The 19,871-nt window shown below is 44.6% G+C and overlaps 1 protein-coding gene across 2 annotated transcripts in view; it reads right to left on the reverse strand.

Annotated features, from left to right (window-relative positions):
• GRIN2C (glutamate ionotropic receptor NMDA type subunit 2C) overlaps window positions 1-19,871 on the reverse strand; it is a 92,258-nt gene that overhangs the window by 34,686 nt on the left and 37,701 nt on the right. For both annotated transcript variants that reach the window (XM_081850682.1, XM_081850681.1), the window contains exons 3-5: window positions 15,877-16,475; window positions 13,822-13,936; window positions 8,099-8,310 (exon numbers count right to left, since the gene is read on the reverse strand). In XM_081850682.1, the coding sequence (XP_081706808.1) occupies window positions 8,099-8,310; window positions 13,822-13,936; window positions 15,877-16,475 (926 nt within the window). The remainder of the gene's footprint in view (window positions 1-8,098; window positions 8,311-13,821; window positions 13,937-15,876; window positions 16,476-19,871) is intronic.

Raw genomic sequence — 19,871 nt, forward strand, 5'->3', positions numbered from 1 at the left:
TGAATGCAAAAATAAAAAACAGTATAACATATATCATAACATCTTTTCATAACATCTTTGGACTTCCTCGCGCCTCCCGCTCCCATTTGCATCATTGCCAATTCTTGCCAGCAATTTATCATCTTGTTTACACTCTTATGTCAAATTCATTTAAATATAATCTATAAATTCTCCAAAAGGTTTATAATTTTTCCTCAAATTTACTTATCATCTTAATTCTCACTAATTTAGTGGTGCACAATTATTTATGATCTAGCATCCTTTCTTAGCATTCAACCAAATTACAGTATTTTTTTAAGTAAATCTTGATTTTCTTCCAGTCTTCTTCGACTCTCTCCTCTCCCAGGTCTCGGATTCTGCCAGTCATCTCGGCTAGTTCCATATAGTCCATCAGTTGCATCTACCACTCTTCCAGTGTGGGTAGTTCTTGAGTCTTCCAGTTTTTAGCAATGAGTATCCTTGCTGCCGTTGTTGCATACATGAAAAATGTTCAGTCCTTCTTTAACACCTTCTGGCCGACAATGCCCAGAAGGAAGGCCTCTGGTTTCTTGGTGAAGGTATACTTAAATACCTTTTTAAGCTCATTATATATATCATTTCCCAGAAGGCCTTCACCCTAGGGCAAGTCCACCAGAGGTGAAAGAATGTTCCCTCATTTTCTTTACATTTCCAACATTTATTATCAGACAAATGGTATATCTTAGCAAGTTTAACTGGGGTCATGTACCATCTATATATCATTTTCATTACATTTTCCTTCAAAGCATTACATGCAGTGAAGTTCATCCCAATGGCCCAAAACCTTTCCCAGTCCTCAAGCATGATATTGTACCCAATGTCCTGTGCCCACTTTATCATAGCTGATTTAACCATTTCGTCTTGTGTATTCCATTTTAACAGCAAGTTATACATTCTTGAAAGTACCTTAGTCTTTGGTTCTAACAGTTCTGTTTCCAATTTCGATTTCTCCACCTGGAACCCTAACTTTTTATCATTTTTAAAGATTTCTTTAATCTGAGCGTAGTGTAACCAGTCTCGCACTTTGTCCTTTAATTTATCCAAACTCTGCAATTTCCAATTGTCTCCATCTTTTTCTAGTATTTCCCAATATTTTGGCCATTTGGCCTCCATATTGGGTCTTTTTCGGGTCTTAGCTTCCAGAGGTGAAAGCCACCTTGGAGTTTTATTTTCCAATAAGTCTTTGTATTTTGTCCAGACATTAAATACTGCTTTCCTGACAATATGGTTCTTAAAGGCCTTATTGATCTTAACTTTGTCATACCATAAGTATGCATGCCAACCAAAAGCATTGTTAAAACCTTCCAGATCCAGTACGTCAGTGTCCTCGAGAAGTAGCCAGTCTTTTAGCCAGCAGAAAGCTGTGGCTTCATAGTACAGCTTTAAGTCTGGCAGGGCAAAGCCCCCTCTTTCTTTCTCATCAGTTAATATCTTAAACTTAATTCTGGGCTTTTTGCCCTGCCAGACAAATTTAGAAATGTCTCTCTGCCACTTCCGGAAGCACTCCGTCTTGTCCACAATCTGTAATGTTTGAAACAAAAACAACATTTTTGGCAATACATTCATCTTAATAGCAGCAATTCGGCCTAACAAAGAAAGCTTCAATTTTGTCCAACTGTCCAAGTCTCTCTTAATTTCAGACCAACATTTTTCATAGTTATCCTTAAATAGACTCAGATTTTTTGCTGTTATATTTACCCCTAGGTACTTTACTTTTTTAACCACAGTTAGTTCTGTTTCTCTCTGAAACCGTTCTGACTCTGTATCTGTCAAATTTTTCCCCAACACCTTAGTTTTCTGTTTATTTAGTTTAAATCCCGCCACCCGACCAAAGTCTTGTATCAGTTGCAATACTCTTTTTGTACTAGATTCTGGCTCCTGCAAAGTCAAAACTAGGTCATCTGCAAAGGCTTTAAGTTTATATTGTTTCGCTCCAACCTGAATCCCTTCCACCAACCGGTCCCCTCTGATCATATTCAAGAGCACTTCCAGAACCGAAATAAATAACAGAGGGGAGATCAGGCAGCCTTGTCGTGTTCCTTTTTCAATTTTGAACTCTTCTGTAACCACATTGTTAACTATCAATTTAGCCTTTTGTTCTGAATATATTGCATCAATCCCATTCTCAAACCCCCATCCCACTCCCATTTCTTTTAAATTTCCCTTCATAAATTTCCAAGAAATATTATCAAAGGCCTTCTCGGCATCTATAAAGATTAACACTGCTTTTGTATTTATGTCTGTTTGCAAAAGTTCCAAAATGTCAATAATGTTCCTAGTGTTAGCAAACATATGTCTACCTGGAGGTGGCAGCCAGCCACATCCCAATCATACAATTTTTGCAACATAACTTTGTCAGTGGCAAGAGAGGCTGATGCTCCCACCTTTCCTATCTCACAAACATCTCTCTCTCTCTCTCTCTCTCTCTCTCTCTCTCTCTCTCTCTCTCTTCCTCTTTGTGTGTGTGATGGCCATTACTGAAGTTAACTTTGCACGCAAATGCTCTCACGAAGTACACAGCTGTCAGCATGTTCCGTCCCATGCCACTGCCCTCTAAGCACCTGTGGGGTTGTGGCATTCTGTAGCCCCACGCAGCCTAGCTGGGCTGCACACATAGTCAAGGTGTCTAGGTAGAATGAGTGATAAGAGGCATGCAACTAGGTTTGGTAGTTATAGAAAGCAGATTCCAAAATACCCATCTCTATGAGGGCTGAGGCTCCAATACTTTGGCCACCTCATGAGAAGAGAAGACTCCCTGGAAAAGACCCTGATGTTGGGAAAGATGAAGGGCACAAGGAGAAGGGGACGACAGAGGACGAGATGGTTGGACAGTGTTCTCGAAACTACCAGCATGAGTCTGACCAGACTGCGGGAGGCAGTGGAAGACAGGAGTGCCTGCCGTGCTCTGGTCCACGGGGTCACGAAGAGTTGTACATGACTAAACAACAACAACAAATGAGGGCTACTAGCCCTGCTCATTTCCACTTACTGCCCCAAAGAAAAAACAGCAGACAGTTTTTTTGCAAATTTGCTGAAGTCCCGTCTGCAGAAATGTTCCTTCACCCTTGAGTATGTGCAATCCTTTTCCTTCTTAAAGGTTGGGGGGGTCACATGCATGCAAGAGGGAGAGGTGACAGCAGGCAGGGAGGAAGGGAGGGAGGAGTAACTGATTACAAGAAGCTTCTTGGAGGGGATGCCTCCTAGCTCAAGAGGAAGTGGGCAGAGGGGGAAATAGAGTGTCTGGCAATCTTTGCTCAACTCCTAAGGAAGGGGACATGCTATCCTTAGCACTAGGAAAAATGCTAATCACGTCTGGGAAACTCTGCACACCACAGTGCGATGCGGGGAGATGAGCAGTCTTCTAAACAGTCTGGAAAAAACATCCAGTCAGAGACCACTCCAGGAAAAGAGAGGAAAGATTAGGGGTTCTGGCTCTGACAAGAAAGCATTTGATACAGGCCTGGTAAAACAAAAAACAACAACCCTTAGGTTCCACCTTAAAACTAGACTTGCTTAAAAGATTGTACTTGTTGTTGCTGGAAATGATAGCTGAAGTCTCACTTGCTCACAGCCAGTTTGCACGTCAGAGCCAGACACATCAGAGTGTCGGCACCTCACTCGTTCCTTTTGTACTGATCTGATCTCCAAGGGAATTGTCCTCACCTCCTCTCTGCTCAAAAGGACAGGGAAGGAAGGGGGTGCTCCACTGCTGTGGCTGCTGCCACCACCAGCAACATCACTTGATCTCAGGCCGTGGATGCAGGTGAGCATTCCCCACATGGCAACTTGGCGCACAGGCCATCTGCTTAATTCCAACTGGTGACAGGGAAATAGAATCTTGCCACATTTCTGCACCTGGTTACAAACCCCAGAAAAGCAAGCATGGGGACAACACTTTTCTGCCTGGTAGGACAATTCAGCCAACAACACATAGTGGGCAATGCTCACTGGGAGAGAATGGGGTTTCCCTGAAGGTTTCAGGTCCAAATCCTAACCGTCTCCAGCTAAAAGGTAACAAGTAATCAGGCTAAGAGAGGCCTTGGCCTTCCCCAACTCTGGGGCCTTCCAGATGTTGTGGCACTCTAGCTCCCATCATCCCCGACCACTGCCCACACTCTCTGGGGCTGATGGGAGGTGGAGTCCAGCACCAGCTGGAGGGCACCAGATTGAAAAAGACAGCCTTAGTTATTGCCGGTCAGAGTAGAAAAAAACTAGGTTACTCTTTATTGAAATTTGAAATATTTGAATGCTGTCATTTTCCTTAATTGCATTTTTTTGTTTCATTTCACAGAGAAGGTCTTTACCTTTAAATATTGCATAGAAATGTTTCCAATAAATAAACAGATGACAATATGGATGGACACACTACAAGGCAGCTTCATATGTTCAAAACTGGCTTGCCAAACCACATTTTTCCCCAGGGTGCTTGTGAATATACTGCCCATTGGAAGTTAGTTTCAGAATCTGTGTTTCTGCAAAAGCCTTCTGATAGTTTTTAACCTACATTTATTGAGCTGGGGAAAGTAGCTTGCTTCTTCACCCAGCAGGTTGGCTGACACAACTTTGATCAGAGGACTGCAGAGGTCGGCAACAGGCAGGTGATTAATAACTATGGGCAGACTTTTCAGGTTAGGTCTCGGTGGGGGCATGCAGCAGACCGACTGCCATGACCACCTTTCCAGCTAGTTGCCTCCAAGGAGCAGCCACAGCCTTGAGAGTCTGCTTGCTGGGTCACCACATGTATGCAGTCCTGGAAGTGTAATTGATGGGCCAGCTCACCAGGTAGCCTGCTGGGAAAATGCTACCTTTATAGACATAGAAGTGGAGGGGAGGATGCTGCTGCTGGGGTTTCAAATCTACCTGCAAGCCAGAGACACCTCATCCAGAGCCTTCACCCCAAAGCCTCATCTTGCCTAGAGAAACCAAGCTGTCGGTGTTGGGACAGGAGTCCTTCCCGCATTAAGAAAACGCTACTTCAAATTCATTCAATGTTTTGCAGCAAGGGTGGGAAGCCTATAGCCCTCCAGGTGTAGTTGAGCTCCCATCAGCTGCAGGAGTCATGTCCGATGGTCAGGGTACATGGGAACTGGAGTCTAGCAGCAGCTGGGAGCAGGACACACGTTCCCCACCTCTGTTTGGAGCAGTGTTTCCCTAACTTGGGTCTCCCACTGTTTTTGGACTACAATTTAAAGTATCACCTAGTGCAGGCATAGGCAAACTCGTCCCTCCAGATGTTTTTGGGACTACAACTCCCATCATCCCTGACCACTGGTCTTGATAGCTAGGGTTGATGGGAGCTGTAGTCCAAAAACAGCAGGAGACCCAAGTTTGGGAAACACTGGTTTAGAGGAAGCAGCATTTCTCACTGGGATCCTTGCTACACTACAGTTGCCAGCATTTTTAGTTTCTTTGTCTTTGAAAGCTGCAAGTCCAAGAGAAATTCAGCAAGTGAAGATTTTCCAATGCAATGATAGGAAAAGGTGCGCTGAACTGAATTTGACTTTGTTATGCAACTATTAAAAACACAGTGACCCTTATTATGGAAGGAGAAGATAATTTAAAGTAAACACAAAAATAATCTCATTTGATAATCTTGCTATCATTTAGCAAAACGGAGGTTTATCTTAATTTCTGACTACCTGGTTCTTAAAATTGCCTTACTCACTGTAAGGATATGATACATAGCAGATGTAACTATGATGCATTGAGATTTGCATACAAGTTGTTTTCTCTTTTTTGTTATTTCTGTATTTAAATATATAACAGTAAATTTAAAAAAAAAAAACAGAAAAAGAAAAGAAACAATAAGAATGCTCTGATTCCCAAGACTCAGCCAGCCAGGAACACTCAAGGTAACTTCTCTGTTTTCCCTGCTAAATTTTTCAGAAGTAAAAAAAAAAAAAAAACCTCTGAGATCTCCATTGACTGATAATCATTTTCATCCATCAAGATGACTCCCACTTCTAGTGCCACCCTGGGAAGCAAACAAATGGCATTTCAAACTAACGGCAACGATTCCTCCAGCCAGTGGCCCAGCATCCATCATGTTTGTGTAATTTTTATGCAAATTCAATTAATTGTGTGATGTAAATTAAAATATGTCAAGTCCTGATGTGCTTCTTTTGTGGTTCTGGATATTGAGCACACTTCTCTGGGGCCCTGCCGGGGGCAGATTCTCATATTCCTTGGGCAGGCAGCAGGAAGGATAACTTTATCACTCACACACTCAGAGTCAAGAAGGATGAAGGAAGGCATCATATAAAAAGAAGACTCCCAGCAGCTTCCTCTCAGCTTTGCAACTGAATCAAAAGACAGTCAGCACACCAGTGAATTTGTCCATCTTCTTGCCCCTCCATGCTTCAGGTGGCTTGCCTCTCTCGGACTCACACAGCCACCTTTTGTCTTGGAAAGTTAATTATGTTTCCCACAGATACAGAAAAGAGAGTCACAGGCTCTGATCTGCTCTGGAGACTGCAGAGGGTATGACAAGTTTGATCTTCTTGCTTCACACAGAGCCAGCAAAGGGTCCCCATTTCAGACATCCATACAAAGTCAGAGGGTCGTTTCTGTGGTTTTGGGTCAGCAGGAGTGGTGGGTGGGCAAGCAAGTCAGTGCCAGGCAGACTGCTTCAAACATGATATGCTTGTCCAGTTTATACTGAGGAGCCAAGAAACTTCGAATAGGCTTAAGCCGAACTTTCAGCATCTACGGCTTATGATGCTGGCATTATTTGAGTTGGTAGACTCGTGTTTGCTTCTACATAGTTCCCATCCTTATTATAGACATTGCGATATATTGGCATAGTGCAATGTTTAGCTGGTGATATATCGCAATGCTGAAAACCAGATATCGCCAAGCCCTACTCGCAACTAAGCTATTTGAAGTGCAAGCACCTCGTCCCAAGACTACTATGCTCTTTTAAAATGGGGTGTGGGTGTGTGGGTGTGATTATTGGGTTGTTGTTTTTATTTTGGTTGCGTATTTTGTGGTTTTATATTCTGATTTTATCCTGTGAAGCGCCCTGAGCATAGCTGTCAATGTTTCCCTTTTTAAAAGGGAAATTCCCTTATTCTGAATAGGATTCCTCACAAGAAAAGGGAAAAGTTGACAGCTATGGCCCCGAGACCTGAGGGTAGAGAGAGGGAGGGAGGGAGGGAGGGAGGGAGGGAGGGAGGGAAATAAATAAATATGAACATAGCAGCTGAAGGACTTGTCAGCACATGGCAGAGGATTGGTACAGAGAACACCAGGGCAACAAGAATTGAGTCTGCTGCATAAGGTGCTACCAGCTGAACCACGGACCCTGCTGGAATGTTCATGCCATTGAAGAAGCAACCCCAAAGGTTATTATGCAAAGGGTTATCAACCCCTTTATGAATTCTCCAAAAATGTGGACATCTGAGTTCCACATCTGGCCATCTGATCAAGCCACTGAATTGAAACATGATCATGGCTGCCTTGCTGAATATTCTTTATGATGAGAAAAAAGGCATAAAGGTGAATGATAGCGGCCCACAACGTGAACCCTTTGTTAAGAAAGAAAGAACCCTGCGGGCTGTTCTCAAAGCAGCAGTAAGTCTTGTCAGTGCAAAAGTTCCCACTCCAAACCACCACCCACTCTCCCATGTGCCCCTTAAATCTGTTCCAGGGGTTCCCCCAACCCTCCAAAGCAATTTTAGGGAGGGCATGGGATGTCCCACTGCACAAGTGGAAATATCTGAGCTATAGAGATGCAGGAGTTGGGATACTGCCCTATTTCAGCTACAATGGGAAGGCCTATGGGGCGGAGGGGGCCCACATGGCTTCCTCCAGAGGTTGGTGGACATCCACTCCCATCAGTCCTAGACATTGTGGCTGATGGTCAGGAGCTTGTAGACTAGCAGCAATGGAAAGGCGCCATGTTGGTTAACCCTGCTGCAGGGTTATGCTGGGGAGTTGGTCAGTGGGGGGAGGCAGCAGGGAGCTCAATGCTCAAAAGGCACCCCATATCCGCAAACCAACCCTAAATATAGACTTGTGCTAAGTGTGTCCCAGAAATCCTTGTTGCAGTCCCCCACCCCTTAACTGCTTTCCTATTTACCTCTTTGTGTGGTTGGCCTGTTCCCGGCAGGGGACGGTGTTGCGGACACACACTCCGGTGGTTGGGTCCGTCTTCTCCACAATGACAAAGGGCCGTTCCTCCAGGGTGGCTACTGTGAGGTGGTGGCTGTCGGCCATGGGCTGCAGGAAGGATCCGTAACGTGGCCACACCGGGTATTTCATGTGGATGATGCCCTTCTCCCATTTCCCCACCTGTGCAATGGGCAGAAAGCAAGGGACACAGTTTGAACCAAGCAAAACGAGGCCCTCAGCCATGTACACACCTTTGACACCCCGGGTGTGCTGTCCTAAATAGCCTGTTGTCAGCAGGAAATTTCTGCTGCAAATGACTATAAGACTGACAGGGGAGGAGAACATAGGACAGAGCCAGGTCTCTGTGCAGCTCATAGGAAACCAAACACCGTGAAACGGACCCAGAAGTCAACACAGGCCCCCCGGGGCACAGGAAATGACTGGGGAGGCGGCAGAGATTGGCAGCTTCCAGGCAGTCCCAACCTAGAACAATTTGCCAAGCAACTTGATGACAAGCCAACAGAGCAATTGGAAGGGCAGTTAGCATTCAGTATGTTTTGTATGGATACAGAAGACAGATGTTTTATTTCTGTTTCCCTGATTGAATGGAGATGATTTTTTGTGGGGGGGGGGGATCACACTCCCGCTGCAACTGACTTCAGGAGATAACAGTCATTTTGGAAATAGAATTTGTGATATTAGTTTCAAATGAGCCAGATTTTGAAATGGCCCGGCAGTAATTGGCTATAGAGGCTCTTATTTATTTACAGAGATTGAACACAAACTAGCTATAACTCCAGGCAGGAGGAACTTAGGTTTTAAACAGAGCATTGTGTGGAGAGATTTTCTTTTGCTCTGGGTCAGCTGTCTGGCTCCAGTAACCAGACAGAGCACACTCTATGGCCCCACTGTTAACTCTAGGTCTGCTGCTCCTCATCTGAGCTCTCCGTGGTCAACCTGTTACTTAGCTGGATATCACACTCCCCAGGAAGCTTGGAGGCTAGAATGTGAACTACAGTCGTACATCGGAAGTTGAACAGAATCTGTTCCAGAAGTCCATTCGACTTCCAAAATGTTTGAAAACCAAAGCGCAGCTTCTGATTGGCTCCAGGAAGCTCCTGCAGCCAATCAGAAGCCGCGGAAGCCCCGTCGAACATTCGGCTTCCAAAAATAGCTTGCAAACTGGAACAGTCAATTCCGGGTTTGCGGCGTTCGGGAACCAAAACGTTCAGGGACTAAGCTGTTCAAAAACCAAGGTACAACTGTACTTCCCTGGAGAAATCAAACCTTGTATCCATGAGTAAGGAGATTCCCATGACATGGATTAAAAGGACCACTCCACTAAAAAGCTCTTGCTCTTTTATAGTTCTGTAATCATCCCAAAAGTGATTATTACAGAAACCAATCCTGGGTATCTCAATCCTGGGTATCTCAAGGAATGATGGGTCAAAACCTTGCTAGATCAAAGTTGCAAAAAGGGAAAGGATGCAATGGCACAGAGTTGTTGCTTTCCATAAAATGCAAAAAGGGGTGGTGGTGGCTAGGATTCCGAATTTTTAAAATCTACTCAGGTTATTGTGATCTTACTGAAATTACATTTTTATTAGAGTTTATTTTTATGTCTATTTATATACTGTGATAACAAAAGCTTTGCAATAAATTGATAAGATCGAAGTGTGGTCCAAGTCAAGCATCAATCACTTGACATTAGAGATGTTGCCAGGACCTGCTCAGAAAGATGAGTCTCAGGGCTCACAAAGCTCACCCCAAGTACATTGTGAGCAACTTGACCCCTAAATTATCCTTGAGCTAAAACGTCTGCAGGAATGAAAAAGTTTTTTCAACTGATGTTGAAATGACACCAGCAAAGCATCACAAAAGCCTATCCTCCTCAGTGACCAGCCCACCATATCTATATCAATTGGGGCACCAAATTAGGACCTCCAGAGATTATCTCAGCATCCTGGTAGGCTCAGATAGCAACAACCAATTCATCGGATGTGCCACATTTTAAAGCCAGGCTATTTAAACCAAATTTCATAGAAAAATCATATAGTGTACATTTTTACACACTTAGCATTTAGGTGGTAATCTTGGCTACTTTCACTACTGAAACTTGAACATTATCAACTGAAAACTATTTATTTATCCATCCCTCCTCAAAAAATGAATTTTTAGAATGAAATTATAGAATGTAGTTATCTAATTTCTGAAGTTGCCATGTTTAATCTGAGGCATGCAGGTTTAAGGCTGTGTACACACCATACATTTAAAGCACATTTAGCACATTCTCCCACCCACAGCTCAAAAGAATTCTAGAAACAGTAGTTTGTTACAAACTGTGACTCCGCAAGGGGTAAATTGCAGTTCCCAATATTCCTTTTGGTGGGTGGGGAACAGACTTTAAATGTATGGTATGTATGCAGACTTGGTGAATTCAAACTATACCTTTCAAACTTGATTTTGCTCTTAGAAACACAAAAGGAATGCAGCAAACTAGGATGGATGGGATAAAGGCTTATTGTTGTTTGAAAAGATAGATGTGTTCTCTTTATATGCTATTTGGTAGTTCCCTCAATACCTTCAATGAGAGAATATTAGGACAAGTCCATCCTAACACTGCAAATGCAGTTGTATCGACTGTGTTTATAGCATTGTACTCTTGGTTTCTTAAGAGAAGTATTGACAAAGCAATAGTAATAATTGCTATGATACACGAGAGAGCATTTTAACAGCCCTAACCAGTCATATCATAAAGGAAAAGTGTCAATGGAAAACATTTACTCAAACAGCAGGGTTGACTTAATTAACACTAATATTATTCCACTGGTAGCTTTCATCTCGGCCAAAGTACTTATGGCACTCTTCCAAAAAGAATAGAAAACCCAACCAGAAATATTTAGTAACACATGTTTGTCGGATAGAATAATCACACACACACACACACACACACACACACACACACACACACACACTTGGCCATCACAAGCAACTGGCTCTATTTTCCTCCCTTAGGTTTCGCCACTTCTGAAGAGAGAAAATGGCCCAGTCTCAAATGCTTAAAACGTCCAACCATGGAGCAGGGAGACAATGCCAGTTCTCCAATCAGCAGTAGGATTTGGTTGCATGTATGGACACCCAGCACAGTCTAATAAGGCCAGGGGAATGGCAGATTCTGGAACATTCTGACACAAAACTGGGCCTATGGCACTGTTCAAGAGCCTACACTTACTGGAACATTCCTAACTGGTAAAACCATGCAAGGATAAATGAAGCCAGTAACCGTGGATGACCCAAAATTAATCCTGACTATAATCCTGACTATACAGGGCCAATCGAAGACGCTGGAATCCTCAGGTTCCCATCTGGAAAGCCACAGCCAGTCAGTTTTGACAGTACTGAACTAGATGGACCAATGATCTGACTCAGTATAAGGTAGCTTTGCATGTCCCTGTGACATTTTGCAGAAAATGGTGCCCTTTCTACCCCAAGCAGCACAGTATCCGAGGCCAATTAAGTTATTTTAAGGCAGGAAACTGACAAGGGCCTTTCCCCTATCCCAGACCATAAAAATGCCCCAATAATAAATGGAACAACTAACAATTTCCTGCCCTTTCCCGACACGCAAAATCATCTGCCTGAGGGGGCCGCCTCACTCTGGCTAACAGTAGGACTTGACCTGTGGACTAGACAAAAGAATGAAGAGTCTCACACAAAATGTAAATACTGGTGGGGAATTAACGTTCAGTGTCTATAGCAGGATATCAAACCATCTAAAAACAGAACTTTGTTCTATCTTTTGCCCTTTCTCCCTCTGAGGTAGAGATGGGTAAGTCTATTTCTGCTCCATGTCAATTTTGCATGTGTTCGGTCACAACTCTGCTCTATATTCTGTTTCCACATTAAACTGTGGCTTAAAAAAGAATATTCAATTTATAATACCTATTCTCAAAAAAAACACAAACCGCCCTATTTAAATTCTGTTTTATCTCAATACACACATTTCTAAATGCACTTTATCTTAAAATATTCCCTTTTAATGCATTTTGGTACTTTTCTCCGAGTCAAGAACTGTATCAAAAAGTTCAGAGAAGTGCAAAATATGAAGGTAATTATGTTCCAGTCCAGGAGGTGTGGATCAAGTCACTCTGTATTGGAATTCACGGGAATCAAGTTACTTAAATTTCCCTTCACTATTGTGCAGCATTTTGGAGAGCTCCTATTGTATACCTGAGTGAGGACACTGGATATCAGTGGTTTCATCCCATAAGCCAGCTAACCTGTGGGCCTCTAGATACTGTTGGACTGTAACCCCCATCACCCCAACCCCATGTCATGCTAGCTGGGGCTGACTGATGTTGGAGTATAACATCTGGAGGGCCGTGGGTTAGCCACACCTGCCACAAGGGTTCCAATTTGTTTTCAACTTCTGATGAACGCAACTGATTGACAAGCTTCGCAGTTGCCCTCATCTCTGATCTGTAACTCACTTAAGCCAATTTGCCTTCACATAATTTGTCCAGATCTGTTTTTTAATTCAATTCCACATGAACGAAACTACAAAGTAATCTCGCGCAAACAAGGGCATTGCCGCCCTCTTTCTCCAACTGAGCTATGCGCCCCCGTAGCATGTGATACATTACCAAGGTGCCGCAAATTAAATAAATTAGTTGTGTAACACTGAATAAATGAATCCCAAATTTCATTTCATTTCATGGTGCTTCCATTTGTTTATGAAATGAAATTGGATTGCCATGCAGATCCTGAAGAAGGCGTCGTTTCCAGCTTTTAATCATACAGTTAAGTCATCACCTCGATGGCAGGAGCCGGGAGGAGCACAAAGCACAACTGGGAAAGGCAACAGGAAGCAGAACTTGGGGGCTTCCAAGTCATTCTTTGGTTTAAAGCAGAGGCAGGGAACTCTTTTTGCAGCCCAAGGGCCACAGTCCCTTCTGGGCAAGATTCTGAGGGTCCCATGCCAGCAGGGAGCAGGGCCAGAGACAAAAGTGGGTGGAGCAATGGGTGCAAATTTTGCAGTTTCTGCACACACACACACACACACACACACACACACACACACACACACACGATCCTCCATTCTGACAAGCAAGAAGCAATATCAGAGTTGAAGGGAACATTTCAGCCAAGTAAAAACACTTGGGGAAAGTGAGGATTGTGGCTTAGGGGGAGTTCTGAGGTCTAGGTATAGAGAGACTTGGAGGGTTGCCTTTGGCTCCTGGTTTAAAGCCAAGACCCCTCTTTCATTGATTTTCTCCTTCCCTTCCTCCCCTCCACAAGCACTGGTATGTGTCACCCTAAAACTCTTAAAGCAGGAGAGCCTGGAGCTTGAATGGTGGGTAGACCCTCCTGCAGAAGAAGAAGATGAAGAAGAGTTTGGATTTGATATCCTGCTTTATCACTACCTGAAGGAGTCTCAAAGCGGCTAACAATCTCCTTTCCCTTCCTCCCCCACAACAAACACTCTGTGAGGTGAGTGAGGCTGAGAGACTTCAGGGAAGTGTGACTAGCCCAAGGTCACCCAGCAGCTGCATGTGGAGGAGCGGAGACGCGAATCCGATTCACCAGATTACGAGTCTACTGCTCTTAACCACTACACTACACTGGCAGGAAGGGAGACTGTGCCTCCACTCACAGAGAAGGCTGCCCAGAAAAATAAAAAGGAGCCCTCACCATCTCCCAGAGCCGATGCCGGTTCAATGAGATCACCACCAAGGTGGGCCTCACCAGGAAGCCATCATCATTGAAGGAGAAGTCCCTGTTTTCCCACGTCACGTTGAGCAAATGCCTGTCGGGAGGAAACAAAAAGCACTTTGATGTTGCCAGGAGGGAAAGGGCAAGCGAGAAGTCCCCCCCATTTCATCAGTGCAATGTGCTCCATTTGTCTTCCTTTGAGAGAAAACTTTTCCCCTTCCGTCTCTCTCACATGCTGACCTTGCAACAACCACCCAGGCCTCATCAGTTCAGAGCAAGATGGTGAAAGTGCATTTTACCGAAAATGCCTACGCCTCCCTATGAGCTCAGACATTGCTTTCCCCAAGAGATGCAAGGGCGAATTAGAAAGAATTTAGTAGAAAAGCCTTCTCGCAGGTGGTCTTATGGGGAGAGCACACGGCAGCAATAAAAATGCGAGCACATTTGCAAAGCAGACCAGGATCTGGTATGGTTTCATGTTGTGGGTTCAGATTCCTACACTGCAGAGGATTGGGCTAGATGACCCTCAGGACCCCTTCCAGCTCTACGCCCCGGGTGTCACCACTGAAGGGGGTGACAAAATGCCAGGCGGCACTCACCGCGGGGCCTGCAGCACGCCTGAGCCATGCATCTCTCCTGGAGTGACGCAGTAGCTTGGGCGCCCGCAGGCTCCGCGCTGCCCCAAACAGTCTGCCTGCTGCCTCCCCCTCAGTTGTAGGGCGGCTGAGTGGGAGGAGGCAGGCAGACTCCTCAGAGACCCCACAGAGCATCCTGCCCCTGCTCGCCCCACCCCTGCAGGTGGCTGGCCCCACCCCTGGGTGCAGGGCACGTGAGCTGCCCCAGGAGCCTGATCGGCTTTCTCCGCCGCTGCATCACTGCCTCCAACAGTGGAAGCAGAACATGCTATGTCTAGTGGCCTTGACAGACTAAACCTCCATGGTTTTTGTCCAATCCTCTTAGCCATCCAAGTTGGTGGCTATCACTGCCCCTTGTGGGAGCAAATTCCACAGCAATCTGCTTTGTGATGCTCTTTTGTCTGCCCCGAATCTTCCAAGATTCAGCTTCATTGGATGTATCCAGGTTCATCATCCTTCCCTCCTGAAAGGCTCCTGCGCTTGCCCTGCTGCCTTCTAGCCGACTCCCTCATCCACATCTAATACTTCCAAGGTTATGATCTTCAGGCTCCTCCACCAGCACCAGTCCCATTTATTTGTCTATTATTTATACCCACAGAGTGACTTGAAGGTTGTGCAAGTACCCATTAGTAGCAAAGCCCAAGATTTACATAACTCCCAAGTTAAAGCCGTTGCTCAATTATTGAGTGTCACACTCCAGAACTGTTCATTAAAACCGGGAAATTAAAAAATGTTTCACTCAGTTAGCTTTCTTCATACTTTAGATTTTTGCCATCCCTTGACTCACAACACTTGAGACTTCCTCGGCTCTCTTTCTTTCTCCCTCCCACCCTCTCTCATTCTTCACTGCTATACCAGTGACCACACAACCCACTTGAAACTATGGTGATCGGCTCAAACGACAGAAAGAAGAATAGCAAAGAGCTTCAAAATATCAAAGGGGGTGGTATCCAAAATCCTTTGTCTGCTAGCGCAATGACTCTTGGGTGAGCTTTACTGTTGTGCTACAATTCCCAGAGTTCCCTGTGAAGAGACACTGTTAGTTATATCACTCTGAGAATTGTAGTTCTGTGGCGGGGATAGGACTCTGCTAACAACTCTCAGAACACTTAACTACAGCTCCCAGAATTACCTGGGGGGAGCCATGCCTGTTTAAAATGGAATGGAATGTGAAATAAGGTGGAGAATTGCATTTGTAGAAAATGGGCCATAATGCAGGATTATGATTGCAGAAAATGGCAGAATTTTCAGGTGTATGAAAACCAAAGTCTCTCTAACTACCAAGGCACAAAATCTTCCTTACAAATGGTTGCTGCAAATCAAATTCTAATTTCTAATGCACACCAGTAGCCAACAGGGTTTAAATTGTGTTAATTAATAGGCTGTTGCCCAGGCTGACCTGTAGAAGGTGTTGTTTGTGGGTATACTTGAAGGTGTCTTGTTGTTGCAGTCTCTACCCACTATGGGAAGGTAGCCATGGGTCCTAAAATAGCTCTCTGCTCCGAGGGCGATGATAGCCACACCATCCCGGACCTTTTGCCTCAGGCTCATTTTCCAGCTCTCCGTGACCACACTGATGAGGCCAATTGGGAAAGAGGCAGGTGGGACATCCATGTTCCCCACGGTCAGGCTAGGCACAATCCAGATATAGCCAGGTCCAATCAAACCAGCCTGTTCTGCCACTTGGAAGAGGTATTCCGCCTCCTCTCGCGAACAGTACACAATCATCACCTGAGCATCTAGCTGACGCAGCAACCTTTGGATCTTGGAGTTGCTCCCATCCTGGGACATCTCAAAGGTGAGGACATCTTGGATTTCCCAGCCAAAGTAGCTGGCATCTGTGAAGGACCGTATCACATCCAAGAAGACACTGTATCCAGGATATAGGCTGGTGATAATGGCAAAGGAGCTCCAGTCATATTCCTCCAGGACTTTGAAGATCACCTGTATTTGCTGCTCAATTGAGACACCCAGCTGTAGAAAGGCAGAGCCAGCCTCCTAGGAAAGGGGAAGAGAGATGGATTAGTAACAAGGGGTACATGAATAGTTTTTAAAATAAAGTAAATAAATAGTCCGTCATTACTGACTTCTTAGCTATTTTCACACACCTTGAATAGCAGGCTTGATGGCCACTCAACACTCACCCTTTCCCAATTTAATATGAGCTGTGAGGTGCAAAACCTTCCTTTTGCTTCCAGATTTGCCACCTGCTTGCTGCATAAGCCCGGGTGCATCAGCAGAACTCTCTCTGTAGCTCAGAGCTCTCCGATTTCAAAACAGGAAGCACACACCCCACCATTAAAATCTGCAAGTCTATTGTGGAACTCAATTAGTCAATCTTTATATGATGACATATAGAGGCAGAAGATGTGTCATCACTTCTGGCACTTATTTCCTGTTCTGCCTCAGCTGCTCTTTGCCTGGGCCAGCTGTTACAAGTGGTCTCTTTCACCCCCAGTTCCTAATGGCTATTCCTGGTCTGTTCTTGTTTCCTACATGAACATTTGATTCTCTTGCTATCTGGGCAAATGCACACACCCATACATACGCACAGAGCAATAACTTTCAAAAGACTCAGTTGCTCTGCCACCTACAACACAATTTCCAGAACATCCCGTTTTACAAAGCAATGGAGAATGTCACAATCCACAAATGAAACATGGTCCAGAGCAGGCAAAGGCAAACTCAGCCCTCCAGATGTTTTGAGACTACAATTCCCATCATCTCTGACCACTGGTCCTGTTAGCTAGGGATGATGGGAGTTGTAGTCCCAAAACATCTGGAGGGCTGAGTTTGCCTGTGCCTGGTCCAGAGTATTTTCATTTGGGAACTTAAGCTCATTTGAGTCAACATTTGGCAGGGTCAAAATTTTCCTAGCCAAGTCAATCAGCCTAAACAGTCAGTGAGTTCATTCTTGCCCTCTGTGTATGTTTCTATTTTAAAAGCCGAACCAAACCTTCAAGTATTAAAACACAAAGGGGGAGGGGGGAAATCACATGGAGAATTGACTTTGTTGAATACTCTGTTTTTCAGTCAGTATTTGCTGGATATCCATCTGAATTTTTCATTTGTCTAATCTCCCTCTTTGGCTCAGCCTGGCCCTCTTAAGGACAAGATTAACTGATTGGTATTTATCTTTAAAACATTTACAAAATAGTTTGGAGTTGGAGAGGTGTTCTGTTATTTTTTTTGAAAGAAACTCACTTGGAAACTCAGCAAGATTTTTTTGCTGCAGTTTCCAAATAATTGTTTTCTAAAGGGATGCAAAGCAGTGCCAGACAAAACCACGTAGGAAAGATTTAGCAGGCAAATTGAGATAGTCAATGTGGGTTGAAGAGGACCTGGCCTGCCTTGGAATCTGAGCTTGCAGCAGAGGTATAGGGGTTGTCAAGTGAAAGAGCAAGGAGAAAACAAATGGGTTTCAGAGAGGTATATAATCCCAGGACAGCAGCAGCAGCGAAGATTGGATGAAAATGAGGAAAACAGATTGCCAAGATCAAACCTAAATCAGTTAGGACCTTGAAGAAAGATCTCCCCTGAAAAATGAGCACTCTAAAGAACATTAAAACCACTAGTTTGGCAGTAGGTGACATTCTGCTCCTTGCCTTTCCCTCCCCCAACTTCCACTACCTAAGGACCATACCATCTTGCCCTGAGGGAAGATGACCAAACAACCTGGATAGAGAGAAGAGAGAAGATCAAACAACCTGGATAGCTGCTCACCATTTAGCTCCTGGAGTTCCAGTGAATGTGGTCTTTCCATCTCTCAGATACCACCACAGGGGCTATTTTGAAGACTATCTTGCCATGGGGGAAGGGGAGATCTAGCTTTCAACAAAGGTTTCTTCCTTGAAGCTTCCCTGGCTTGTTATAAAGGGTCATGCCCCCTCTACTGACAGAAGACTCCTTGATCCAGAGGTGTACATCAGCAGAATGGTGGGGTAGGAACACTGAATCAGAAGGTAAATGGTGTTTCCGTGCGCTGCTCTGGTTCACCAGAAGTGGCTTAGTCGTGCTGGCCACATGACCCGGAAGCTGTACGCCGGCTCCCTCAGCCAATAAAGCGAGATGAGCGCCGCAACCCCAGAGTCGGCCATGACTGGACCTAATGGTCAGGGGTCCCTTTACCTTAAGGTTCAGCTGTAATGCAAAGCTCCAGTTTATTTAAAATGGAAGCGAAAGCTTCCGATCTCCTCCTTGTGGCCACGCTGGAGACGATGGCAGGGAGGAGGAAGTGAACAAGCGAGGCACTCATGCACGTAATGCTAAGCCATACATTAGCATTAAATCTAAATGCGGCTAATGAAAACTGAAGGTGCTACTTCATTACTGCAAATGTGACAGCAAAACTAGAACGCCAACAATATGATGTGAAAACGAACAAGTTTCCCCTAAGAGTACTCCAATAAAGCTCAAAAACATGGAACTGATTCTGAAACAAGCTGTTGGTGATGATTATTTATGATAGGGACTGGGTGCCTGTGGCCCTCTAGATGATGCTGGACTCCAGCTCCCATCAGCCTCATCCTGCACGGTCATCAGGAGGACCACCCCAATTTATAATGTCCCCAAGAAAGTCAACATTTGTGCTGCAAAACGCAACCCCATAATCATGCCTTAATGTATTCAAATGCTATGCTAAAATATAAAAATGAGCCAGCATTCCTATGAGATCAGTGTTTGCATCAGTGAATTAAAACACTTGAAATGAAAATATTCTGCTTATAGAAAAACAAAATTTCAATTGTTGATCAGATCCAGTTGAGAACGGTGAAACAGCGTAACCTTCTTTTTTGCATTGCTATAAATGGAAACTATATAAATGATTACTTGGTGTTTAGCTAAAGGGTGGGGAGGAACAGTGATTAGCATTCCCCCCCTGCTCTTTTTAAGAGCTTGATTGTGCCTTGGTGTCATTTTGAATGAAGTGCTCACATTATTTTAGTTTATTTTAAATAAATTAGATGGGGGGGGGGAAGGTGAGCATGCTTTCACATGCATTAAAGCATTTCTCGTCCTCTCCTTCAACGTGCAAGCCCTGGGTGCTCAGAAAGGTCGCCGCGTGTGTGTAATCCATGCAGCATTTACTTGTGACCTGCTGCTGACGCACAACATGGAAGGAGGTTGGCAAGGAGGGAGGGGATGCAATATGCTAATGCTCTAAATGAACTTCTCCTGTTGTTCTTGGCCCCGAGGAAACACTGTGGAAACACATTAGGCAGCTCAACCAACGTTATAACCAACGTCCATTCCCTATGAGCATTAGCTTCTTCTGGGGGAAGGGGGCACCTTCTGGAGCTTCTCCTCTTCTCTTCCTGCTCACTACAGACATGACAAGACTACCACAGCCTTTCTCTTACACTACTTTGAACAGTGGTAAGCAAAGGGACCGTG

Source organism: Podarcis erhardii (genome assembly GCF_964252035.2).
Source record: "Podarcis erhardii genome assembly, chromosome: 2".
In the NCBI taxonomy this organism is placed as follows: Eukaryota; Metazoa; Chordata; class Lepidosauria; order Squamata; family Lacertidae; genus Podarcis; species Podarcis erhardii.